This window comes from Drosophila montana, unplaced genomic scaffold (assembly GCF_035044405.1).
Source record: "Drosophila montana isolate Dmon_TW-CO22-7 unplaced genomic scaffold, ASM3504440v1 contig_1505_1, whole genome shotgun sequence".
Lineage (NCBI taxonomy): Eukaryota > Metazoa > Arthropoda > Insecta > Diptera > Drosophilidae > Drosophila > Drosophila montana.
This window is the reverse complement of record NW_026996452.1, coordinates 5,281,681-5,308,615: the sequence shown is the minus strand read 5'-3', so window position 1 is coordinate 5,308,615 and position 26,935 is coordinate 5,281,681. Positions and strand designations below refer to the sequence as shown.

The following is a 26,935-nucleotide window of genomic DNA, read 5'->3' as shown; positions in this document are numbered from 1 at the left end:
TATGTATTAATGCCTCTTCCTTGCAGTGCGACGAAGCCAGCGCCTTTCAGCTGCTGAAGCATCTGATGTTCTGCCGCAACATGCGCACCAAATACCTGCCGGACATGAAGAAGTTCCAGCTGCAGCTGTATCAGCTGTCACGTCTGGTCAAGGATCATCTGCCCGATTTGTACGTGTGGCTGGATCAAAACGATGTCTCGCCCACTTTATACGCGGCGCCCTGGATTCTTACCGTATTCAGCTCACAGTTTCCGTTGGGATTTGTGGCGCGTGTTTTCGATCTGGTTTTCCTGGAGTCCTCTGATGTTATCTTTAAGTTTGCCATTGCCCTGCTTTCGGTGCACAAGCAGCAGCTGCTCGCACGCGATAACTTCGAGGAGATCATGGACTATCTGAAGTCGGTGGTGCCCAAAATGGACTCGCACTGCATGGAGCAAACCATGAAGCTGGTATTTGGGCTGGAAATAAGCAAGCAACTGGCCGAGTACAATGTGGAATACAATGTGCTGCAGGAGGAGATAACCACGACAAATCATCATCTCGAAATGCTAAACCGAGAAAAGGCAACGAGTCAGCATTTGGAGCAACAGCTGCAGGTGAGTAGCTACAAGTTTATTTTCCTTTTGGCTATTTAATTATCGACTTCCATTCTGCCAGTTCGCTCAATCGTCAATTGCACAGCTGGAGACCACACGCTCATCGCAGCAAACGCAAATCTCTACGCTGCAGTCGCAGGTGCAGTCCCTGGAGCTGACAATACAAACGTTGGGCCGTTACATTGGCCAACTGGTGGAGCACAATCCTGATTTGGAGCTGCCCAGCGAGGTGCGACGCATGCTGCAGCAGCTGGATGATCTGGAGCGGCAGCGACGCAAGCCAATCTTTGCCGAACGCAAAATTGGCAAATCCATTTCGGTCAACAGTCACTTGGGGTTTCCACTCAAGGTGCTCGAAGAACTGAGCGAAAGAGACGAACCTGGTTCGCCACAAAAGCAGAAGAAGGAGAAGACACCTTTTTTTGAGCAACTGCGCCAGCAACAGCAGCAACTGCAGCAGCAGCGCAACCACACCAATGGCCATCCGGAGCCGACTGTTGTTCCACCTGCACCACCAACGCGTCCCAATCGTCTGCTAGACAATGCCAGCGCCCGCAGCGTCATGCAAACGAAGCTTGACGAACTGAAGCTGCCGGAGCATGTCGATAAGTTTGTGGCCAACATCAAGAGCCCATTGGAGGTTGACTCTGGCGTTGGCACGCCGCTCAGCCCGCCCAGCACTGCAAGCAACGCTAGCAGCAACAGCACCGGCAGCAACAGTAACACTGGCAGCAACACTGGCAGCCTCTTCAGTCGCATTGGCTACAAAAGCACGCCCACAGCCCTCTCGCCGATGACCATGCGTCCCTATTATAGTGGCGCTATTGCCATAACCACAGCACCACATGAACACGAACAAGTAACGGATCCAGAGCCGGGCATGCATCCACTCAGCATGGTGGGGGGCGATGTTAATGTCCGCTTCAAGGGCACCACACAGCTCAAGTCCATACGGCCCGTTCATCATATGCGTGCCATCACCTTGTCCGGCGTGCCGCTGAGCAGCGCGGATCCAACGGTGGAACTGCCGGCGCCAAGCAGCGCGGTTCCAACGATGGAACTGGCATCACCGGCGGCGCCCAACGGTCGCAGCTAACGGTTCTGATTCATCAGCAAGCTGCTGCGTAGCCTCTACCGAGAGACGATTCCTGAGCAGCCCTAGACGCCCTAACGCTTACCAGTACACCTCAGTTGCGGCTTAGATGCAAAAAAAAAGAAAAACATCAGCAAAATACAAAAGCTATAAATTTCATTATGTTACATGTTGCGCACAAATTGATGCCATACATAAATATGTAATGGAAATCACTTCCGAAATTACCTAAACGTTATATACATATATGTATACAGACCCTATATATATATATATACTAGTACTTATACATGGAATTGGATAAATGCTTTTGCAACAACAATTTTATAAATTTTGGCTAACATAAATTGTTCGAAAACCACCTTTATCAAATCGACGCTTAGACCCCATATATATATATATATATATATCCCTATATATATGGCCTGATAAAAAGAATTTGCTTAGCAGAGTCTCGCAGTCTCTGTTTTGTTTATCTATTGTTCAGCATATTTAATTTGTAACGAATTTAATTAGTTTTACTTGTTGAATTTAATGTTTCTTTAGTTTTAGTTAATTAGTTTAAACAGTTTTGCCTAATTTATTATCAAATAATCATTTGTACATTATTTCTATTGGTTCTTATTGTAAACAAGAAACACAAAAATCCAAAAATCCAGCGATATATTAAAAAAATTCCGATAACATTTGCATGTATGTGTACATTATAGTAGCTATATAAATTTCGAAATCTCTTCTTGGACTTGGATTAACTATATTGATTGTTTAAATATACATACTTATATGCGAATATAAGAAAAATTAAATAAGTATATACGAAAATTGATGGAAATGCTTCATTGTTAAGTAAATTGCTTAGCTGGACTGTTTTTCATAGAGCGTCCAGAGTTCTTGTGTAGCTGACTTGTGTTTAGTCAATGAGTAAAATGAATCATATAAAAAACAGTAATAAATTCAACAACAATTATTTAATCGGCATTCAAAATGTTGTTTTCTTCTATGGTATAAGTTGTATAGGGGATAACCAGAAGTTTTTGGAAAAGTCAAAACATGTATTTTCAAATAATATAGTTTTATTTTATATTTTCAATAACTAAGCTAATTAAAATTATGAAATTTTGCATGAGCGCTTCTAAAATCTATTGGCAACCAAAGCTTTTAAATTTACAAAAGCTGTGACACCCACGTGATTTGGGTGAGGGAATATGAAATGCTTGCCCCGGAAATTATGAAATTTGTCGATCGTATCATTTTTTGACCTATTTTCCAATTCTCATCACCCTCAAGACCTCCTGAACCGGGTCTTGACATAAATATCTCATACTAAAATTTAGACGATCATCGATCAGTATCACCCCTTAAGCCTCCCCCTTATAAGTTATCTTTAATTCATTGTTATGTTCTATCATAAATTATTTTGTTATTTTTAGTTTAATTTTCTGATTAGTTTAAGTTGCCTTGCAAGGTAGCAGCACACTTATCTTGTTAAATAAATTTCATTATTATCTTTAAAACAAAAAAAAAAAAAAAAATATTTTCCAATTCTGTTTACCTAGTACATAAACTGAGATTTTCATTTAAATTTAGATGATCAGTGGCCCAAAATTGTTGCCGATAAAAGTATGCAGTAGGGTTTTTCGACAACTAAATCGACGCACTTGCCATTTCCGTTCGCCTGGTACCTTATTTTATTGCCAATGCCAATTGAACGTCCAAAACATGACCTTAATATACCCATAACATTAAAATTATAATATTTTTTAAAACAAATTTAATTGACTGCGTTAAATTAAGTCTGATCTTGCAAAAAAATACCTTTTTTCTTTGTCATTCGATTGACTTTTAATATGTTTTCAAACATCTATGTACAATGACAGATAAAATGTGATTAACAACGCAGGAAAATCAACTCAGCTGGGTCGAAATGGAAGTTCAAGGTAGAGCGGAAAAATGTTATTTACTCACGTAAGGAAAACATGCCCCAACCAAATACATAAATATATAAAAAAATAATTTTTAACTTTTCGATTTTTAAATATTAATCATATATAAACATATAATTCTTAAAATATAATTCATAGGATAATACGACATTAAAACAAGAATTTTCATTAACATATCACAAAGAAATTTGTATTTTTATTGATTTCACCCCTTTTAAAGAAAATCTCCTAGGTCCCGCATAGACAACTAAAATTAAAAATATTTTTTATACATTCATTTTAAAGACAAGCGATTTAGTTAATCTTAGGAAAACATCACAGTTTTAGTTAAACTAAATTCAAGTTTTATTTTTTTTTAGTTCGAAATGCTGAAATTTTTGGATAAGAAAAGGTTTAAAAAAAAAAGAAACAAATATTTATAAAAGCGAATTCAGCAACATTTTGTAAAGGCTTTCGAGCCAACAAAATGTGGCTGAGTTGGCTTTTGCAGAAGGAATGGGCTAAAAAAAAGGCAAAGAGACGTCCCGGCCATCCAACATTTTACCGGATCCCCTTTGACGAAATCCTGCTTAGAGCCTGATGCCTGGCCGCTGTCTAACAAAACGTCCGTATCAGTCAGTCTTCTATATAACTACGACTACCTCTATATACATATACATATATATATATACACCTATAGACATCTGTAGAGCGCTAGGACGTTCCCAGCTACTCCTTGAACTCGGGCTTAATGCTAAACTCGCTCTTCGGCTGCTGCTGGACGCCCGCCGCTGCCGCAGCGGCCGCTGCGCTGAAGGCGGCCAGATTGCCAAACATGGACGCATTCTGTGGCACGGCCAGCATATTGGCTGCCGCGGCGCCCGGATACAGATTCTGATAGAAGAGCGGATTCTGCAGCTGGAAGAGCGCCATCAAATGCGTCAGCTGGAAATTCGGCGCCGTTGCAGCGTCTGCGGCAGCTGCGGCGGCGGCAGCGGCCGTAAAGTTGGGCAGCAGATTGGGGAACAGAGCGCTGCTCAATGTATTGCTGTTGGGCGTAGGCTGGAACTGTGTCGGTGCTGTTGTCGCCGGATTGCTTTCGGTGTCCTCCAGTTTCAGACGCTTCGTCTCCGATTGCTGTGCATCGGCGGGAAGTTGCTGTATGAGAACAAATCAAAAAGATAATGAGGTTGGCGGGAATTTGAAACTGCAGGCACTTACAATCTTCTTGGGCGGCCGACCACGTTTGCGTGCCAGAAAGTGTTCCGCGGAGAGCGAGGAGAGCGGTGTGGTGGAGTTGGAGCTGTTGCTATTGGCGGCACTGGTCGGCAGCGGTGTTGCATCCAGTGAGGTGGTGTCGTCCGTGTCCTCCTGTTTGCTCTTGAACTGCTGATAGGCCTGTTCGCCATCCTGGCGATCGTGCTTGCGCTTGTGGCTTATCATTTGGCTGCTTGAGTGCAGGATATAGTTGCAGTTCTCGCGCACGCAGTGTATGTGGTTGCACACCGTGGAGAACTTGCAGGACTCGAAAGGACACTGCTCCGTTTTGAGTATCTTCTTGAAGCCATCTTGCGTCAGCTGATAGTCCTTCAAATGGTACGTCTTGTGCTTGTCTACAGAGTGTGGCAACTAGATGCTGTAGACTTGAAGTGGAATGTACGATCTAAAGGATCACTCACCCATATCGGCCTTGTTTTTGAAGGTGTGATTGCAGCCCTCGCGGCAACAATGATAGTGCGATATCTTCTTGCCGTAGAAGGGGCAATCTTCAATGCGACAATTCTCGTGGGCACGAAAACGCCGGAATCCCTCGTTCACAATCTCCGAGTCCTTGCGATGGAAGTTGGCATGCATCTGCACATCGCTGGTGCTCACATAGACCTTGGGACAGTGCTCGTAAACGCAGTGATAGTGGGTCTGCTTCCAATTGTAGGCACAGCCATCGCCATAGGCGGGCGCACAGTCATCCGCGGAAGAGAACCGTGCAAAGCCCAGTTTGAAGCTCTCCTTGCGCTTCTTGTGCCACTTTAGGTGGCGTATGATGTCATCCTTTTTGCTCAATATCTTACCCTGGCAGGGCTCATCGTAGCAGTGGAAATGCTCGCGCAGCGTCTCCTGCCGACAGAGCGTATTTTCGCACTCCAGATACGAGGACACCTTGCGCAGATTCTTCAGATTCTCCTCGTTCTGCAGAAAGGCATCCAAGCTGCTGGCCGTGCTCAGACTGACAATGCCCTTGCCCTGATCACTGGATGGCGGCGGCGTCAGCAGTGAGTTGCTTTGTGCCAGAGGCGTGCTCAATTTGGCCTCATTACTATCGATGCTGGTGACGACATTGTAGGAGGAGTCCGCTGGCTGCTTGACGGGCGTGTACTGCAATGCACAGAGCACAGAACGAACGGCTTGTTAAATTAAATAATAATAATATTCCAACAAAATCAGACTGCTTGGTGCCAGTGACCAGTGGCCAGTAGCCAGCTGCAGGGTTGGGGAACCCACGCGTTTTCGACACAGCAGCTGTTTGTTTTCCTTGGAATCGAGTTGATGTTTACATTGAGCAAGCAAATTGCGACAAAGTTTTGCTTCGGTTATTTTTTCGCGCAAAGTGCACGAATATGTTCAACTTCCCCACACTTGTGTCGAGCCATTCTCGAATTACAGACAGCGTGGGAGTTTATGACAAACATCAAAAAACACATTAAAAGGCTTGAAGAAACCATAAGGCATGACAGAAAAACTTGGCTTGCTCTTAAATTTAAAAGTTTTCTAGCAGAAATTGAGTGTATTTGAACGGTATATATAAGCTGATACTCTAGGCAATACGAAGATTTTTGAAGAATATTCTTTTTAGCAGATTTGTTTTAGTGAGTTTGGTAGCAAGAAATATATTAGGAATCATATTAATCGATTTTAATAAAATAAAAAATATTAAACTTAAAAACAAATACTCGAAAATATGTTGAAATAAAAAGTAGTAGAAGTAGTATGAGAAGCAGTATTAATAGAAGTAGTAGAAGCGGTAATAGTAGTATCAGTAGTAGTAGATTTATTAGCAGTAGTAGTTGAAGTAGCTGTAGTAATATAGTAGAAATTGTATAACTAGTTGTATAACTGAAAGTACTGGAAATTGTAACATTGTGGTATTAAGTTATAGGGCCAGTACAATTAGTATGAGAATTATCAATAGAATTGGTAGAATGAGTAGTATAAGTTGCAGTGTAGAAGCAGTAGTAACAGTAGTAGATGTTTTAGTAGCTGTAGTATATGTAGTAATAGTAGTAGAAGTTTTAGTAGCTGGAGTAGAATAAGTAGTAGAAGTTCTAATAGTAGTAGTAGAAGTAGCAGGAGTAATGGTAATAGTAGTAATAGTATATACAAAATAACAGTAGTAATATTTATAAGCAGTATTTATATTAGTAATAGTAATAAATGTAATAATTATATTGTAGCGAATATAGAAATCATATTAGTTGTAGTAGGAGGCGTATATGTTACATTAGTTGTAGTCACTATTAGAAGTAATATTATGCATCATATTAAAGGCAATAAATATATAATAGAGAATGAATAAAAGTGGATGATAGTACTAATAATAGTAGTAGTGGAAATTTAAAAAAATATGAAAAATGTTATATTTTAAATTGTTGTAAAATATCCTCAAACGAAATTGATAAATAAACTTGAAAAATCTTGTACAACATTCGTATCACTTTTTTTAAGATTTTGATTTTTGAATATTAATGAAATTCAGTCAAATGCAAATAAGTGCAATGTAAGGCTGTATTAGACTCGATTGAAATCTATTAAATATGAAGATATTAAAATATATATAAAAAAAAGATTAATAGTAATAAATATGAAGAATAGAAGTTAGAAGAATAAACTTGGTCTCCATATTTATATAAATTCTTAATTAAATTTTATATGTCTTTAATTTATGTTCATGCTACTCTTAACCGTTTCTTTATGCCGTATTCAATCATGTTTGTAAATTAGTTATTAGTCAAAAGAAAATTAAAAATCTTTTCGATAAAGTATCTTGTAAGTTAAATTTAAATGGAAAATACCAGAATAAAAATTTTTGATGGAATAATCTTAATTATAGAACTTACCATGCTGGGCGAGTCGTTGCTGTCGGTGGTGCTCGTACTCTCCAGCGGCTGTATGCCGGACAACAGGAGCAGCTTCTCGGTGCTGGCGCTGGTGCTAGCATCATTGGTGCTGGCCAGGCCCGAGGAGCTGCAGCTATTCAAGCTGGACAGCGGCTTGTCGTCCTCATCATCGAAATCCTGCTCATGTTTGACTGTGACTGCCGAAAGGTTGCCAGCTGCAGATGTTGCTGCTGTTGCTGCTGCTGCTGCTGCTTGCTCGTTTGGCGTTGATGTCACTGTGGAGGATTGCAAAAAGTTATTTACGGAAAATTGCTCGCTTTTCAGGGAGCTAGGGAAATTCTCCAACAGCATTTGCTGCATGGAGCTGGGCGTGTTGGGGGTTAGTAACAGGTTTGTTGTTGAAGTTGTCAGCAAATGTTGCTGCTGCTGCTGCTGCGGCTGTTGTTGTTGCTGCTGCTGCAGCTGTTGTTGCTGTTGTTGTTGCAACATGTACTGTGTCAGTGGTGACAAAGTGCTCAGCAACATTTGTGGCAACTGATAGTCAAAGTTTGTGTTAGTGTTTGTGTTGTTGTTAGGTGTTGTTGGTGTTGCCTGTGTTGTTAGTGTTGTAGCATTTTGCTCATATTGTTGTTGTGATAAAGCATTCAAATTACTATTGGGACTACAACTACGGCTACTACTACAGTTCGTGTTTTGCGAATTTGTTCGTTTGTGCGTTCTTGTCTTGTGTTGCTGCTGCTGCTGCAGTTGTTGCTGCTGCTGTTGCAGGCATGTGCTGCTGCTGATATCCTCTTTCTGTGTGTAGGCAAAGCTGGACAGCTGTTGTTGTTGTTGCGGTTGCTGCTGCTGCTGCTGCTGCTGCAGTTGTTGTTGTTGCTGCAGCAGGTTCATCATATAAAGCTGCATCATAAATTCCATTTGATTGGACATTTTGTGATCACGTTATATTTTTTTTTATAAGGATAACACAGCACGCAAAATCAATTGATTTTTCTTTGATAAAAAATTCTTGGTTCACAAGATTTTCACAGATTTCACAGCACACGCTCGACTCTGATCACGATCTTCAGATTCTTATGGCACGTCTCTGGCGATCCTCGAAGTTCGGCTGCGCAGCTCAAACTGTTTCAACTCTTCCGCCACAGTCAGCTAATATAGCAAAAATTGCGCAAAAGTCCCCGCAGCAAACCCTCTCTCTAAAAAACAATATACGAGATGTGCTCTTAAAAAACTGATCTGCCGCTCGCTCTCGCAGTCCCGCACTCTCGACTCTCTTAAAAAATGGAAAACCTTAAAGCGTTGTCCGCTTCGTGGTGGTGGTGTTGGCTGAGGACGCACAACCCTTAGTTTATTTAGCGCCCCGCTTGTGGAAATTGTGTGAAAAACGAAGCGTTTCCCTTGCATAACATGGTAAGAGATTGTCGCCGTTTTTTGCTAGTTTTTTGCTGCCGACCAATAAAATGCCAGCGTTCATGTAAATTTCTGCAGAAAAGCGAGTTTTTTAGGTAAAAATGTCATTGTAACCACCAACGGCTGCTCAGGAATTTCCCCTGTGCATTGTTAGCGAAGAGAGAGAAATATTGGAGAAATGTAAAGGAATGTGATGAGAGTTTTTGTGTTTAAAATATATGAATTAGAAAGAAAGGTAAGTTTAAAGTTCCAACTATCAAACGCAAAACAAAATTAACAAAAACATATACTAAATCTCTATAAATTTTGAGAAAATACTTGTGAATTTGTATATGGGTAACAAATTAAATTCACTTTTGCTTTAATTTAAAAAAATATATTAATTTCTCTTAATATTTCCTACTTAATTAATACTTTTTTTACTCTATATATGAAATTAAACATATTCATATTTTTTAACATTTTTCTTAATATATTTAAGTAGCGTAAATATTTTTTAATAAACGCCAATATACTAATTAAAGATTTCCACAAATAATATTTATTATAAATATAACAGAAAGTAAAAACTAAATATTTGTTCTTGAATTAAAACGATTTAAATTATTTCGGATAGTTTAATAAAATATTATGCTAAAAATAACCCCCTTGTGTATACTAGTTACTATTATTACTACTATATTTTCTTCAATAAGCTATAAGTTTTAGTTGATAGGATAGTTTGATCAAGTATAGTAAAGAATAGTGCAGAATAGTATAGTACAGTATAGTATAGTATAACATAGTATAGTCTAAAGTGTGTATAGTAGAGTTATCATTCCCTAGTATAGTATAGTAGAGTATAGTATTGTAAAGTATATTGTAATATTGTATAGTAAAATGCAGTGCTGTATAGTTTAGTATAGTATAGTAGTATAAATTGTAGCACATACACAAATCAGATTCTTCCAGAAAACCATCGCAAATTACATTTCTCATTGAAGTTTTTTTTTCTCACAGCATCCAAAATAATTTAAGCGGATATACAATCAGAATAAAAGTCGCACCAAATGTAGAACCCACATCTTGGCCCATTGAACAAATCCTTATGCAAATTATTTGCACAACTCGATCTAAATTTTAGAAACTATTCGAAAAAATAGCGCGCAGCCATTGGCACAGCTGCGATTCCGGTAATAATCGAATGGAATCCATTCAAATGCAAAAAATAAAAACATTTTTGGCGCACAAAATTAAAATTACAAACGAACAAAAAAAATCTGCATTACAATCGCGCAAAAAAACTCAATTAAAAATGCCAAAAATATTTATAGGCCTCGGCAAAAAAATTTGCATATAAAAAACGTTGCGAAAATGCTAAACAAGAGCAAACCCTTAGAAAAAAACGGTCGCCTCCAAAGGACGCGACATGTAACATCCGCTGCGCAAGCGCACAAAATTCTTTCTAGTGTAATTTGCATAAATTATTGTTGTAAAATATTGGCACGCAAAAGGATTTGCATAATTTTGGCACAGGCGCAGCGACCCAGCCTCAGGCGAGAGCGGGCGACAGGAAGCAGCAACCATCATCAGGAACAGGATTAATACCAGCCACCAGCCAGTGTTATGCAAATCGACCTGTGACGGAGGAGGAGGAGGGTTACCTAGTTTACCTCATCGAACAGCGCACGCGCGCCATGTGGAATGGAAATATATGCAAATCAGCTGAGGAAATGAATGGAAAAGCAATGCAAATGGAAATCCCTTGCCGAACAAATTGATTGGCGAGGGGCGGAAGTCGAGCTGCAGCTATCGATTGATTTCGTATGTCGAGCAGTAGATGGGAGTGGGACAGGGAAAGGAATTGCTCTGCTGGTTTGTCACTTGGTTGGCGAATTGAGATTGAAGTGGATTTACCAATTGTTGCCATAATTGAGTGACATGGAGAGAGAAAGGCCGAGCGGCCAGGCAAAGCTATGATCTGCATGCATCTACCCAGCTATTGATTACAAAAAAGGTTCCACGGAAAATGGCAACTGAGCAACTGAATAACTGACGGAAATCTGCATGAAAATGCGCACAAAAGCCCAAACATAGAATAGAATCCCGATCCCGAGTCGCTTTGTCGACTATAACTACGAGTAGAATCTAACCCAGCCCCGTTTAAATTTTGTTTCTGTCTCTCTGATTTTATTTTAGTAGAATGCAAATTTGCATACGAGAAATTCATATTCAGTTACAAATGTTTTCATTTTGTGTTTTGGCTTTTGTTGCCAATGCGAACATTGATTTCTACTCGTCCCTGTTCTTGCTCTGTCCTAGAGCTATGGGAAGTCAATGGCTGTGTTATGTTTAATTCCGCAGGATAACAATCGCTTTGCTCATGAAGCGACAATTATTATTTCTGGCTCTACAAATGTGTAACTCTTGCCATCAGGATAGAGAAGGAATTAGCATTACATTGGGGAGTCCTCTGGCTGGCAAATTGGATGACATGTTTCAATTAGCTGAAGCCAACTGAGAGAGTGGAGAGTGAAGGGCACGTTTCAAATATTAATATAAAAGCCCACACAAAGCGATCCGAGTTATGGTTTTATGGGAATTTAATTGATGGTAAGGCTGATCTTAGTTGAGTATTTCAGGAGTATAGAGAGTGTTTATATCTGCGATGCAATCAACGTGAGAAAATCATTGGGAACACTTGGAATACATCTTCCTAATTGCGACAATTTCCTGTGGCATCTTTTGTCCTTTCTTCACAATTTATGCTAAAACGTAAACAAAACGCGTTTGAATATTCAAGCGGATCCCTCCGCTTCAGTGGGCCGGAACACCCTTAGGAACCCAAGGATAAGATATCCTTAATGCATCGATATTTTGCCTATTTTCTTCCTTTTTGTGATCCTTTGTTTTGTGATGCGTTTGGCCACAGATTTATTGCCTCAACGAAATCTCAACTTTTACCCCCGAAAACGGATAAGAGTATTCTCAGTTCTAGCCCTAAGTCTGGATGATATTTCAATAAACTCTTGGCATTTATGCATAATGCAGTTATTTTGCGAAGGAATTCTTTAAGAACTTTGTTTGGTCAACTTTTTTGACCCTTGACGAATAGATTGGGTGCCGCTTTGCATAAATCTTTGAGGCTATCAACGTCCACGGGGATGCCTAATGGGATCTTTTGTAAACACAACTGTGAGCACAAAAGTCTTCTTAGGGATGCTCTCGCTGATAAAAGATGGGACACTTTAAGGAAATGAAGTCATTGGAAATGACAATGCAAATGTGCGAAGTGTTGTCCTAACATCCTGTGCACTTATTAGGGGAAGTTAAGGGCCAACGATGACCATCTGACTGACCAACCCGGCAAGAGACACGCGTCCGAGTCATTAAATCATTTAATGCTGGTCAAGGCATTGAAACCAGTTAAGAGATGATCGAGCTCTAGGCCGATGGCTTGGCGGGAGCGTGAAAGGGTTGCTAATGGTCAGTGCAGAGGTCAGTTTTGCTTTAGGAGAAGCACGCGACATCCTAGAGGCTGCAACATCTGATAACGAGTTGTTATTTTCTATCACAAAAAAGATCCTATCTATCACCCTCCGCTTCTAGTTTGTGCTCCAAAAGGCTTTCCCGCGAATTTCTTGAGAAATGTCCGTTAATTTGAGTACATGCTTGGGTTTAGGTTCAACAAAATGGCTGACCTCTGGGACAAGCAGTTCTCATATGCCAAGCAGGCCGATGTTGAACATGTTGTCATACTTATTCGAAGTAGGATACCCAATAGTAGACAAACTGGGAAGATAATTTGAATGCATGACCGCAAGCGAACCCTTTGAGCCGCCATTGTCCTGCTGTCCTGCGGAGGCAACAAAAGCAACAACTCATGCCCAACTGCCACCCCAGAACTAGGATACGTTGGCAACTGCCAGGACGCGATGCTGCCGTCGCTTTTGTATTTTCATATTGACCAGATCCCGTGATGGACCGCCATATGCCATGTTCCTCGAAGGGGTTCGTCCTTTTTTTATTTTTGGCTGAAATTTTCTTCGCGGCCTTTTCGAAAATTTAATGCCAGTGTCCAAACCGGTTTCTCGGTGTGTGATTACTTTCATTCGGCCTCGCGGCCGTGAGTCCGGTCCGGTTTTTAGGCAAGGAAGTCGTCCTTTTGGGCGACCCTTCAACCCTTTTGTTGTGAGGATGCGCAAAAGCGAATAAAATTGCAGCTTTCGCCTCATTGTGTTTTGCCTAGAAGGCCAGGACTCAGATGGAAAATCTTTTCTCAAGTTTTTTTCTTTTCATCTTCAAAGGATAATATCTAAATAACCGTTATAAATTATAGCCGAGCATTCGCATCTGGACCCCGCACAAAATGGCGACATTAGCCCGACTTGTTGACCATCTCAATATGTTTTAAGGGTCCTGCCACGCGCCCAAAGGATGACCACCATAAATGACCACTTAACACCTTTCGGCAAACCTGTTTGACTGCTTGACCAGTAAGGACGAGCGGCGCGTGCTTCAGAAATCCTCTGAGGACAAACACACGCGCTGACCATTGGTCAAGACGCGGCTACCTAGCTGATCCCAGGCCACTCCTTAAAGATAATCTGAGACTTAACGATTGTGTCCTTATTGTTCTCTGAAATGCAAGCGTGTCCTTTCAACAAAATTAAGATCTTATTAGCATTCACAATCTCTACGGGCATCCATGAAGTAAGGCAAACTGAACCTTTGCATTCGCCAAGGGTCAACGAAATTGAGCAAACAAAATGTTAAGTGTATTTTCATGCAAAATTTCGCAAAATGCCAAGACTTTATTGAAATATCATTCAGACTGAGGACTCGAACTGAGAATTCCTTTTTCCGTTTTCGGGGGTAAAAGTTGAGATTTAGTTGAGGCAATAAATCTGCGGCCAAACGCATCCCAAAACAAAGGATCACAAAAAGGAAGAAAATAGGCAAAATATCGATGCATTTAGGATATCTTATCCTTGGGTTCCTAAGGGTGTCCCAGGCCCACTGAAGGATCCCTCCGCTTGAATATTCAAACGCGTTTTGTTTACGTTTTAGCATAAATTGTGAAGTAAGGACAAAAGATGCCACAGGCAATTGTCGCAATTAGGAAGAGGTATTCCAAGTGTTCCCAATGATTTTCTCACGTTGATTGCATCGCAGATATAAACACTCTCTATACTCCTGAAATACTCAACTAAGATCAGCCTTACCATCAATTAAATTCCCATAAAACCATAACTCGGATCGCTTTGTGTGGGCTTTTATATTAATATTTGAAACGTGCCCTTCACTCTCCACTCTCTCAGTTGGCTTCAGCTAATTGAAACATGTCATCCAATTTGCCAGCCAGAGGACTCCCCAATGTAATGCTAATTCCTTCTCTATCCTGATGGCAAGAGTTACACATTTGTAGAGCCAGAAATAATAATTGTCGCTTCATGAGCAAAGCGATTGTTATCCTGCGGAATTAAACATAACACAGCCATTGACTTCCCATAGCTCTAGGACAAAGCAAGAACAGGGACGAGTAGAAATCAATGTTCGCATTGGCAACAAAAGCCAAAACACAAAATGAAAACATTTGTAACTGAATATGAATTTCTCGTATGCAAATTTGCATTCTACTAAAATAAAATCAGAGAGACAGAAACAAAATTTAAACGGGGCTGGGTTAGATTTTACTCGTAGTTATAGTCGACAAAGCGACTCGGGATCGGGATTCTATTCTATGTTTGGGCTTTTGTGCGCATTTTCATGCAGATTTCCGTCAGTTATTCAGTTGCTCAGTTGCCATTTTCCGTGGAACCTTTTTTGTAATCAATAGCTGGGTAGATGCATGCAGATCATAGCTTTGCCTGGCCGCTCGGCCTTTCTCTCTCCATGTCACTCAATTATGGCAACAATTGGTAAATCCACTTCAATCTCAATTCGCCAACCAAGTGACAAACCAGCAGAGCAATTCCTTTCCCTGTCCCACTCCCATCTACTGCTCGACATACGAAATCAATCGATAGCTGCAGTTCGGCTTCCGCCCCTCGCCAATCGATTTGCTCGGCAAGGGATTTCCTTTAGCATTGCTTTTCCATTCAATTTCTCAGCTGATTTGCATATATTTCCATTCCAAATGGCGCGCGTGCGCTGTTCGATGAGGTAAACTAGGTAACCCTCCTCCTCCTCCGACACAGATCGATTTGCATAACACTGGCTGTTGCAGGATATGCTGGCTGGCTGGGTCTCCGGCTGGCTGGCACCTCCCTTAAAAGTCGCCTGTGCCAAAATTATGCAAATATTTGTTAAATGCGTTTTGGGCATCAGGTCCTCATGGCAAAAATTTACATAATTTATTAATGCTATAACCCACATTAGGGTTGTAAAAAAGTAGACATACTTTTTTGGGGAAAGATTGGCAGCTGATTTTTAGTTCGATTTAATGAACTTTAGCCCATTTCGCTGCCAGGCTAAGAAAATTAATTAAAGAAGCAATTGTAGACATTTCTCTGACAATTTTCACGCTTTTCAGCGAAAACAAACGCAAAACGCAAAAAAACATGCCCAAATAATTTATCATAAATATTTGCCTTTTCAGCGAGTGTCCAATTTGATTGATGATCCTTATGAGTTCCTGGGGGCTGCCTAGAATAATCATTAGTGAGGACTCAAGTTACGATCGCAGCAATTTTCTCACGAGTTTCTTGTAAATTTTGCAAGACAAATAATTAAAGTTCCTTTTTTTTTGTAGGGTTGTGCCGTAAATCTAATGACAATATTAAAATTAATGATATCGTGCAGTGTTATAAGATACTTTTGCCTTGGTATCCTGCAAATATTTATCCTTTCCTTTTTTGGGCAAAATGTTGCTAAAATGCGCAGGAATTTGAGAAGCCATCGAGGCGGATAAAGGAAGGAAACTGATTGAACATCGAAAGGGTTGCAATTGGAGAAACTTTTTATGCCCGATTTTCGCAACCCTTGGCGAATATCCTTTCACTGCATGGGGTCAGCTGACAAAGTTCTCTGAACTCGGCTGCAACTTTAACGCAAGAAAAACGGAAAGAAAAATATGAAATTATAATCCTATTACATCGTCACAACAAACAGCACAACACGGCGCCCCATCCTTGGCATCCTTTCTTTTTTTTTACCTCCCGTTTCTGTTGATCATCTTCAGCTGCCATTTCGGAGCGTCTGTCGAGATCCTTTGCCTGCAAATTGCGTGCCAGCCGGAGATACGCGCATTGCCGAGACATTTGTCCTTAATTCTTACTCTCTTACAACGCAATCCTTTCAGCTACGCACACACACACACACAACGTGTCCTTACAAAAAGGATTACGCCGCATGCTTAGACAAATAGGCCGTTGGCAAACATCTTGTTAGGAGTTTGGCTTCCAATTGAGGGTGGATTGGTTTCCTCTTTTATTTATTTTTTTGGGCATTTTCTATACGAATTTCTTTTTTTTCTGTGGAAAAATCTTCGACGCAGTTTTGGCAGTTGCGCGATGAGGCGCACTCCGCCGACACAACGATGCTATACTACAGGATATCATGATCAGTGTTTTCTTTTTTTGTTCAATTTGGATTTCAGCTTGCTTGAATTTTTGTCAAAACTAAGCGGCTACTAAAGAACCGCGAAATAAAAACTATTGACATTGATAGAAAATCTTGAATTAAAACAGAAGACAAAAGCTATGTTTTTTTCTTAATATTTTAGAACAATCTTAATCCTAATCAGTCTTACTCGTAATAAATTTTACTCCCATTTCCACACAGAGATTGATCACCTAGACAGATTACAAAGATACTAAAGCCGACTAGATTGTATATACATCACATAAGGTAGCTAAGTAGAGTTTCTAATCAATTGGGCAATTAGTCAGGACAAAGAGCTTGATTTATATACATATTTTTATCATTCTTTTGCCCTATGCTCAGATGTTACATTTTCCGTGTCTTCTCTCAAATGAACCTGATAATAGTTATTAAAAGTTACAGGCGTACCCCTGACCTCGTGTCGCGCTTTTAACCAGATCTATTAATATATATATATAATATGCAATATATATTTTTTATATGTATGCCAATTAATCCGTCCTGTAGCTTCCTAGCTAAAAATCTGGCTTCTCATTTGTTTTTATATAATTATTTCATTATTTCTATATCATATAAAACTTTTATCACAATCATGCCAGCTTTAGTTGTCTTTTACCCTATTAAGGTTTTTTATTTTAAGATAAACTGAGCATTAAAAAATTAAATAAATTCTTTCCTAAATAAACAATATAAATTAAATTAGCAATTAAAATTAAATATATTTTATATTCAAGATAAAAGCATATAAATTGAATTAGCAACATGTTGAAGATTTCTTTGAACTTTAAATATTGCTTAAATATCTAACGCAAGGCTTGACCTGAAACTGTCAACACAACTCGTTAACGCGTAATCAATGCGTGTCCTGTCCTCGTGGCTCCGCCTCAATGTCAATGTCCTGGCCACCAGCTGTTTTCTAATGACTTGCACAATTTATGCAGATTGAGTGTCAAATTGGGGCGTCGAGGTCCTGTCAAGCGACAGCCACGTTATAAGGAAATTAAATGGGTTTTGCTGTTGGCCAAAAGATTTTCCAGAAAATATTTCTCTGTTTTTTTGAAAATCGAGCAAATCAATTTTAATATAAATTGAAGTTAGTTTTGTGCATTTGATTGACAGTACAAATTTTGGTCTGTTTCGGGAAACTTGCCGCCTAAGCAAACATTTGAGGATGCGATTCCGCAAGTATTCCCAGCACATTGTCTGTGGCAAGTTTGATTTATATTTGTTTGGACATTCAAGCATAAAAATTGCACCAGAACATAGCAGCGTGGTTCAGGAAAAAGATTTCAGGAACCCAACCCCTATTATAGGGCTTGCAATTTCGCCTCAACGGAAATGAAAGAAAAATAGGAAAGGACGCAATGCGAGGCAGTCGAGCATAAGGACACTTTTGCCACAGCTTAGTGCAGCCGGCCAAGGTCAGGGTCCATTAGGTTAAATGATATTGATGATGATGACGATGATATGGCTGAGGATGCGGCCGTTGATCAGCTGGCCGTCTGGATTGTCTACGGGGTGGATTGGTCTCTTCTTGAAACTTTTCTTGGCATTTGGCCTGCAAATTTTCTCACATTTTCACACACAAATTTATTGAGCTGTTTATAAAATATTCACATTGGTTTCCGTTTGCTAATAAAGCAATTAATAGGATTATATATGCGAGGACTTGGCCAGCTATAAGTATGTTGACAGCCTCCTGGCCAGGAGGTCAAGTTACGCTGGTCACTTCGCTGGCTCTTTTGCCCAGCTTAGGGGTGGCAATGTAAATACCAAAAAAGTGAGAATACATTTTCATAAAAACCAATAGAAAAGTGTTCACAGCTTGTAATGTGAGCTAAGCCCCTGCTTGATTGATAATCCGGTGGACAACTTTCTTTGGCACTTTCTTAGCGCCAAGCCATCGATCATTTATTAAGGGGTTGTTTTTGCTATAAAAAGTTTCAGATTTCCTGCAAAAGGAAAACCATCAAAAAAGGATACAATTTTGCTGCAAATCCTTTAACGGAATTCAATGACAAATGCCATCTTAATGACGTCAGCTGCAGCAAAAATTTGGCATCGCGAGATTTATGTGAAAACCGCCTCGCCTCGCCTTATCCTTGAACCAGCCTCTAGTCCTGCCTGCACCAAAGGGTTGCACATATGCAATTTTCCTCCTAAGGGTATGCAAAAAGTGTTTTACGGTTTTCTGCCTGTCTGAGCAAAAGGATTGCACAACCTTTCGCAATTTCCGTTCAACAACAGCTTCGAAATTCATTGTCCTGACGCGTAATCCTTTTTTTTCCTCTGGTAGGACTCTGTTACTATTTTACTGACATTTGATATTGCAAATTGCATAAACAACTAGCTTGGGAAATTAATAAATTGACGATTTGCCTGCACAGTTATGTGCTAAAGGGTTGCAGTTTTTCCTATCATTTCCTTTTATCCGCTGAAATACTTTGGCCGAGATATCGGCTTGAGAAAATTGCGATACGAGATTGTGGAAATTGTAATAGAAAAATGTTGTATAAAACGTAGATATAGAAAAGGCATTAGTAAGAATTTAAGTAAGAAAAACTTGAAGAAAAGCATCTTAAAGCTTTTTAGACAAACGAAAAAACAATGACATGTAAGTATAATCACATCAACTTATAAATATATAAGTATATCCTATTTAAATTCCAGAAAATGGCCGGAAATGCCTTCTTAAGTAAATGCCAGAAATTCTGTCCTTAAAACGAATTCCATATTAACTATAATTTTCAAGTAAAACAATTAAGACACATTAAGTTAATGCGAGATGCTAGATATTATAGCTCTAGATCTGAAAAGGCTGAAAGCTGCCTTTAAACCGAACCGGATCATATCTGCGATTGCTATGAACAGGACCTTAAGCCAAACCAAAACCCGAATGGGCAATTTAAAATTAAAAACTGAATTGTTGTTAATAATAATATAAATTCGAGAAATTACGGATATCTTCAGTCCACCGAAAATAAATACGCTGTAGATATTTACCTTGTGGATTTGCTGAAAATATCTTGGAAACCAGAATATTTGCCATACAAAAACTAAGTGTTCCATTGATTCATCCTATAGAAGTATATAATATAGTAGTAGTACAATCTTGATAAAGATAATAAAAGAGGGGATTAGTCAAGGCATCTTCATAAGCTACGAGTAGCCCATACAAGAACCTAGCCGTATGATATAGTGGTCCAATCCGGCCGGTTCCGATATATGTATTGTGTGCAACAGAAAGATGGAACTACACAACACCTAGTTTCAATAAAAACAGCCAGACGGACGGATAGACATACTGCCATGGCTACATCAACTCGGCTATTGATGCTGGCATAGAATATATCACTTTATGGGGTCGGATAGGTATCCTTCTATGCCTCAATTTTATTTCAGCGAAATATAGTTTATTCAAAACTTAGTTTTGTCTCTAGACTCAAGCCAAATACGAACATATTCTAATCCACATTAAGGTCTTAATCAAAATACTCAGCCCCGATCTCCAATATTTGCACAATTCCAATCAACTTCACACAAACATCAATAAATTAAAATACATGAATATTTAATGGGAATCAATTAAGTAACCCGAAAACACACAAATGCCTGCCTGAGGACTGCGTCTTAGCCCGACTATTGGCACTTGAGGAAAATTAACATTTAACACGGTTAATGCCAAACAACAAAACATCAAAATCGAATCAAGGAGCAGGGGCAGGAGCAGGAGCTCTAGTCCTGGCGTGAAGTAGAATTTTAAGTCGAAATCGGATCGCAGGGAAGCAACAAATTTGCATAACATTGGCACAAGTCAAAAATGCGACAAGCCGTTGAGAGTTGCACATCCCTTTCGGCGGGCCGAGCCAGGACCTTTCCAGGCCACCCGCTTAATTGAAAATGCCAAAATTATGCAAATTTCCTTCAGTTCGATTTTGCATAATCATTTGGGTTACATTTATGGCTAGCGAAATTGCAAGCTAGTGGAAAACGCGGAAAATTTATGCATTTCCATTTGGCAGTTGCCCATTATTACGTTCTGTGAATAATATTATGTTTATTATGTTTTTTATACATTTATTTTTTTGCATACCAGTTGATTGGAATCAGTGAGAAATGAACTTCGAATGAAAGTCTTTGATAATGTGGGAAACTGGCAAAAATGCAAAATGCTAAAATCTATTTTGTAATTAAATAAAATGCGTGGGAACTTATTTATCTGTGTTAATATAAGAAAGTACAAATATGATAGTCCTGATTACACATATAACATTCAAAGTATTAAAAACTTTTTAAACAACATCTCTCACAGCTAGAATCTGGTTCCCAATAAGAACTTTGAATATTTCAAGGATATGGACAGGAAAGTTAAGTCTAGTCTCGTTGATTGCGATTTGTGGCTTAAATGAGTCCCTGTCCAATGTCATCAAGGAGCTGGAGCACCAAGACTGTAGATGAGTTGACCAACAGTAGGAACATTAAGCAGCCCATTTCCATGCACCAACTGATTGAATTCTTGAGCAAACTAATTGAGAGCAGGCATTGTTGCGCTGTGCGAGAGGAAAGTCAATCAAAGAACGCCAAGGTGCTCGCCTGAATGAGATAATTTGCCGACTCCAACTTCCGCATGAAGTTCTGTCGGCTGTATAGAGTTTTCTGAGCACCATCGAAAAGGATTTGGACGTAAAGTAGAGCACAACATAAAAATTTAATTTTTAGTAAAAATACAAGTACTTATAACTTATTTATTTATATTAGATGTGAAATCGAAAACAAAAATCATTTAAAAGCTGCTTCAGCCTATTGAAAACATAATAAAAACAAATTATATTAAGTATTTACGAGATCGAAGATGAATTTGGGGTTGCTGCAATATTTTGAGACCTTATTTTAAGTAAGTCAATAATTGATGCGTTTTAAAACTCTAAAATTTCTGATTTATTATGTTATATAAATTACAATAGTTTATTAGCTATGACAGAATGGCACATGTTTTGATACTTGAGCCTATTTAAAGCTCTACATTATATTTTTCAAGACAAATAAAAAACGGAAAAACTATGATTGCAACTTTTGCTTTAAATATCTATGTAAAGTACTATTTGATAGGTGGAGTTCAAGGTAGTACGGGTAGATTAAATGGGCGGGAAACGAATGGAAACGTAATGCAGAAAAAAACTTGGCCCGCGCAGTAAACATTCAGCTCCTTAAATGCGCGTACTTAATAATTTTAACCTCCATAGTTTTCGAAACTTTCAATCATTTTGATATTTTTTTGTAATCTTTTCACACCTTTCCAATGCTTGATTGCATTTTCTCAATTGCCAGCACAGAGATCATTAATATGTTGACCAAGGCCAGAAATTTGCAGCACTGCAGATCATGAAAAACTTGTTTATAGACAAAGCATTGCCAAAATGATTGATTATTAAAAATAAAAAAATAAAAGTAAAATACTTTTGTGTTTTTGCAAACGTGTCTCGAAAACCTACGGCCATTTTATTGTTTGCCAAAAAATTATTTTAAGAGCGCACAATTCTCTCTTTTTCATCGAATTCGCTGTCTATGCTGCAATCCGTCTCCCTCTCTCTCTCGCTTAGCAAAATTCTGCGGGCAAAGAGACGAAGGTCAGTGAAATATTGTTGGGTACACGCAACGCTTTTATGTGTGCCCTAAACAATTGAACACGCTGTCACAAGCGACTGCGCACAGCATCAGCATCGGCATCAGCTTTATGATCCTTTGTCCTTTGGCTGCGCAGCTACCCCTTTCCCTATGATGGCCGTGGCACAGGCAAAACCTTTGCCAAAAAATGTAGCATTTATTTTTTGTAAATTTCAAATCACAATTTTCAAATGAAAATAAAAAGCTGACAACAACAACAAAAAAAAGGGTTGCTAAAGGCTAAACATAGCGCACGTCCAGCCGTATGAGGTTCTGGAGAGGCAGAGAGAGGGGAAAGTGCGAGATTGAGATGAGACTCATTTGGCAGCATATACTGAAAATCTCGCAGCTCTGAAAATCTCGACGCGCCTGACCAATTGACCACTGGCAACTGCTTAAACAGCAGCACGTGCCAGCGCCGGAGGACGTTGCAGACAGCAACAGCAACAACAACAAAAAACAATAACAATGCCGGATAACTCGTTGGTCACTTGGGTCACTTAAGGGGTTAACTTAGCTGGACACGCGTCACCCAAACAACAACAGCAGCAAAATAGATTTACATAAATGCAAGGCACACAATGAAAATCATTTTCCATTTTTCCCGAAAAAAAGCGGCAGTAAAAATGGGCGCAACTCCGTGTTGTGGTCAATGGGTAAAAACCATAAAGCGATTTAGATAAACGAGTTTTCACAACAAATTGTGTGAAAATTGTCTGACCAGTCACTTGAGTCCATAATTAAGCAGTTAAGCTTTTGGCATATATTAGAGCAAGGCAAGGACATATCAAATTTCCAAAGAGAAACAAAAAAACACTCGCATTTTTCTTGACAGAAAAGTTGCAGTTGGTAGGAAAAGCGCCGTCAACCCAATTCTTTTATTGAAACCCTATACAGCCATCGATCAGCGAGCGAGCGAGTTTCCGCAAATATCGCAAGGAAATGGAAAAATTCCCACAGTGCGAAAATCGCCGGCAAGGATTACAATCGTGTGCGTTGAGAAATTTACGAGCGATCAAATAACCGAAAACGAAAACTCAGCCAGGTATCAAAGGGTGCAAATAAAATTGCAAGAGCGAAGATCCTTGGTTCTGCGCGGCCCGGGTTCAAATGTGTCACGTCTTATGATGTCACTTTTGCACACACACACATACACACGCACAAACACACACACTCTCACACACAGCAACCCCAACAGTAGGCAGCACAGATAGTTATCTTCAATTCTCGATGCAGGATTCTCAATCCTTGTTCTTCATCCTGATCGGGTTCACACTAAATTACGCACAGAGGTGAAATGCAAACAATAAAAAACGGCTGCTCCTTGATGCCTTGACGGCCTTTGGCAACCCTTGCTCAAGCATTTTTCATTTTTCTTTCATTTTTCCCTTTGCTTATTTTGTTTTTTTTTTGTGACGAATTTAATGATTTTTGCCTCAAAACTGAAGCGATTTTTCATTGACCCAGCGCGGGGTTGGTTCAGAGATCGTCTTGGGGTTTCCTTTTGTCTTTTTGTTATGCCAGCTTGAACTGGGAATTGCATTCACCCGTGCACGCACAGACTGCGGCTTAGCCAGGCCTCTGGCCTTGGCCTTGGCCTGGTTTTGTGGGTCAATGTCGCATTAAGCCTAAATTTATGGCCTCTGAGTGCCAATAGTCATGCAGATTAATGAGCCAAGGGCAGCAAACGGTCTACCCCAGACCAAAAACCAAATACTCTCCTCCTTTGCTTTTCAATAATCCTTTATAATTCAGGCCAAGAAAATTAAATTAAATTCAAAATATGTCTAATAACTGGAATGTCACAAATTTGGTCGGCATATTTTCGTCAGCATAAATAGAGTATAATTTATTAAAGTCTATAGCTTAAATTAACTAAACTAAACTAAAGCTTAAAAAAAACTAAAATCTAAATCAAATTGACTAAAAAAAATTCAAATTATTCTTTTCTTATATTCTTACAGCATTCTAAAATGGAACTGGGCTTTGAAGTTGTATACTATGTCGTATTCTGAATAACTTAAATAACCACTTTTTATATCACACTTTTTCTTTATAGTTTATTTTACTTTCTACTATTTATCTTATTCCGAAACTAGAAATTAAGCGTACATTTTATAATTTATTATTCACATATTTCTACACAATAATCACCCTTAAAAACTTGCCCCAATATCAGAATCATTTAATTATAAAATCTCAAATCATCGAAAGCAACAAAAATACAAGTAAAGGTGAGCTAGTCAAACGTGCCCTACTAAGAGATACCCCAAGTCTAGCGCCGAGCTCCCGTTAAAATAATTGTAGCTTCGTCCTTCTTTCCTTAGCCATAATCTTTGGGAAATGCGTTAGAGATTGAGTCGGTGGTTTTTGTCCAATCTTTTTGAAATAGCAAAGCTTAAACCGTTCAATTCTAAAAAATTTTGTTTCCAATTTTAGGGGGAACGATGAGTCATCAAAAAAGTGAAACCTCCTTAACATACCGGCACACTTTACTGGAAACTACACATTCAATTTTATGTACCTTTGAGGATGGCTTAAAAATCTGTTTTCAAAATCGATATTTATCAGTATAATGATATCTCAAAATTATTTTGAAAATGGAGAATACGAGAATATATATTTAAAATATCGTCTCTAGTTTTTTTAGTTTCCGAGAATGCCATCCTACAGACGGATGGATAGATAGACGGACCGACAGATGGACATGGCCGAAATATAAGTAAACTTCAGGCGATCAAAAACTTCCATTAGCTTTTTACATACTTTTCCAAAAAAACATTATACCTTTTTACCAAATACAAATAAGCTTAGGGTATAAAAATGTAAAATCCGCGCAGACTTTTTACTTATCCACTCTTCGTGGCCGTTGGTTTTTCGCTACAACAACAAAAACAATAACAAATAGAAGAGCCAGCAGCTTGGGAAAGGTAACCTCAGTTCAAAATAATTTGATGCTAGATTTGTATGCATATTATGGGAGTAGAGAACAACACGCTGACCCAAAATTATAAAGTTACAACTGCAACCCTTTTGCTACCCCCCGATTGAATTACACATGAGCCGGCGAGACGATGGACCTGAACATGGACCATGGCCAGGATCGACCCCTGGGCAGCAGCAGCAGCAGCAGCGCTGGCTCGTTGCGTTGTCAACTTTGGCCGTGCTTGTTAACTGCGCCGCCCCTTTAGGGTTGTGTATATTCAAATTTGATGGCAGCCAAAGGATTTGACCAAACAAATCCCTTCTAATTTCAGTCGGGCTGCTGTTGTGCCGCGCATGTGCAGCAGATTAAACGCCGGACGCTGCGCAGCTTTTGAGCAAATGGTAAACGGGTTTTGAATTTCATAGGCCGCAGGATGCATGTCCCTATGTCCCTATATCTGCGTATGTGTGTGTGTTTGTGTGACCCATCCATCAGCGCTGTGTGGACGTGCGGAAGCTGCAGCGCAGCTAAAACTACAAGTCATTTGAAGTTCTAATAGACGTTGCATCCTTTTGTCGACAAAAGGCAAAATAAAATGAAAAAAAAAATGAGAACTGGTTTCCAATTGCGCACATTTGGTCCACAATTCGTGGTCCATGGTCCAGGTCTAAGTCCGACGCCCAACCCCCTGACGAGCCATATGAAATTAAATTTTATTCAAATTTTATTCCTTGCACGTTGTATGTTTTTTTTGTACCGGGAAATGTCTTGTGCAGCATGTTTCCTTTTATATACTATTTTTTTTTAATTTCATAATTTATTTTATAAAATTTATCTCTTGCCACTTTATGAGCACTTTGGACTATTTTGTTTTGAGAGTTTTATGGGAAATTTTCGAGGCGCTATAAGAAGGAAGATCGGATCATAAATTTAACATGAGAATAGTGAAGTTTATTTCAAATTTCATACTTATTATATTGACTGATAAAGGAGCAAAAAATAAGTTTTGGTAAAAATTTGAATATTTACTTTTTAAGAATCGTTCTTATAAGGGGCTGTACTAACACAGCTATTCCCTTTGCACCTACGCTCATCCGAACCCTTACAATCTCAATTTGTAAATTTTGCCACGCGACGGTCACTCATTCAAATTCAACCCCTGCAAACACTTCAACTGACCGCTGGTCCACACACACCCAAAAACAATGCTTCGTTATATGATTGGCATAATTTGTTATACAAGCTATTTGGCTGTCCCCGGTGTCTATCCCTTCCACAAAGGGGTCAACGAGCACGGCACACGCTCGTTCGGTTTAGCGGTTTCGCGTTTCAAATAGTCGTCGAAACGTTTAACGGAAATTTCTGACAATAGCAAACGGAAGTGCCAATACGCGCATTTATTATTCTTCTATTAGCCTTGCTTTATTATGCAAATTGGGCGAATTCTATTAACCTCCAACAACTCAGAACAGTTGCAGCAGGAAAGGTAGCAGGATGCGAACACTGAAACATTGCGCGCTCAATAAAATCAATATACAATCTCAGCCGCTATAAATCGATGGATATTAATTGAATAAATTTTTTGTGGAAAATGGGGGTTGTCAAATAATAATTTGCATATTGCAAAA

The 26,935-nt window shown here is 39.3% G+C and overlaps 2 protein-coding genes across 5 annotated transcripts in view; one reads left to right on the top strand and one right to left on the bottom strand.

Annotated features, from left to right (window-relative positions):
• Positions 1-1,871, top strand: part of plx (PTB_TBC1D1_like and TBC domain-containing protein plx) — a 34,531-nt gene extending 32,660 nt beyond the window's left edge. For all 4 annotated transcript variants that reach the window (XM_064690110.1, XM_064690117.1, XM_064690124.1 and 1 more), the window contains 2 exons: positions 27-596; positions 658-1,871. In XM_064690110.1, the coding sequence (XP_064546180.1) occupies positions 27-596; positions 658-1,692 (1,605 nt within the window). In that variant the 3' untranslated portion in view covers positions 1,693-1,871. The remainder of the gene's footprint in view (positions 1-26; positions 597-657) is intronic.
• A 2,072-nt stretch (positions 1,872-3,943) lies between these two features.
• On the bottom strand, positions 3,944-8,795 carry cas (castor). Its single transcript, XM_064696412.1, has 4 exons — positions 7,724-8,795; positions 5,291-5,984; positions 4,833-5,224; positions 3,944-4,769 (listed from the first exon to the last, which is right to left on the bottom strand). The coding sequence occupies exons 1-4, from the start codon at positions 8,651-8,653 to the stop codon at positions 4,341-4,343; spliced, it is 2,445 nt and encodes an 814-aa protein (XP_064552482.1). The 5' UTR covers positions 8,654-8,795; the 3' UTR covers positions 3,944-4,340.
• Positions 8,796-26,935: the final 18,140 nt, after the last annotated feature.

Excerpts from the sequence above, each read along its gene's own strand:
- cas (XM_064696412.1), bottom strand. The coding sequence starts at position 8,653 with ATGTCCAATCAAATGGAATTTATGATGCAGCTTTATATGATGAACCTG. Across the intron at positions 5,225-5,290 it reads CAAAAACAAGGCCGATATGG|ACAAGCACAAGACGTACCAT; the intron begins GTGAGTGATCCT and ends CACACTCTGTAG. Across the intron at positions 4,770-4,832 it reads GTCGGCCGCCCAAGAAGATT|CAACTTCCCGCCGATGCACA; the intron begins GTAAGTGCCTGC and ends GTTCTCATACAG.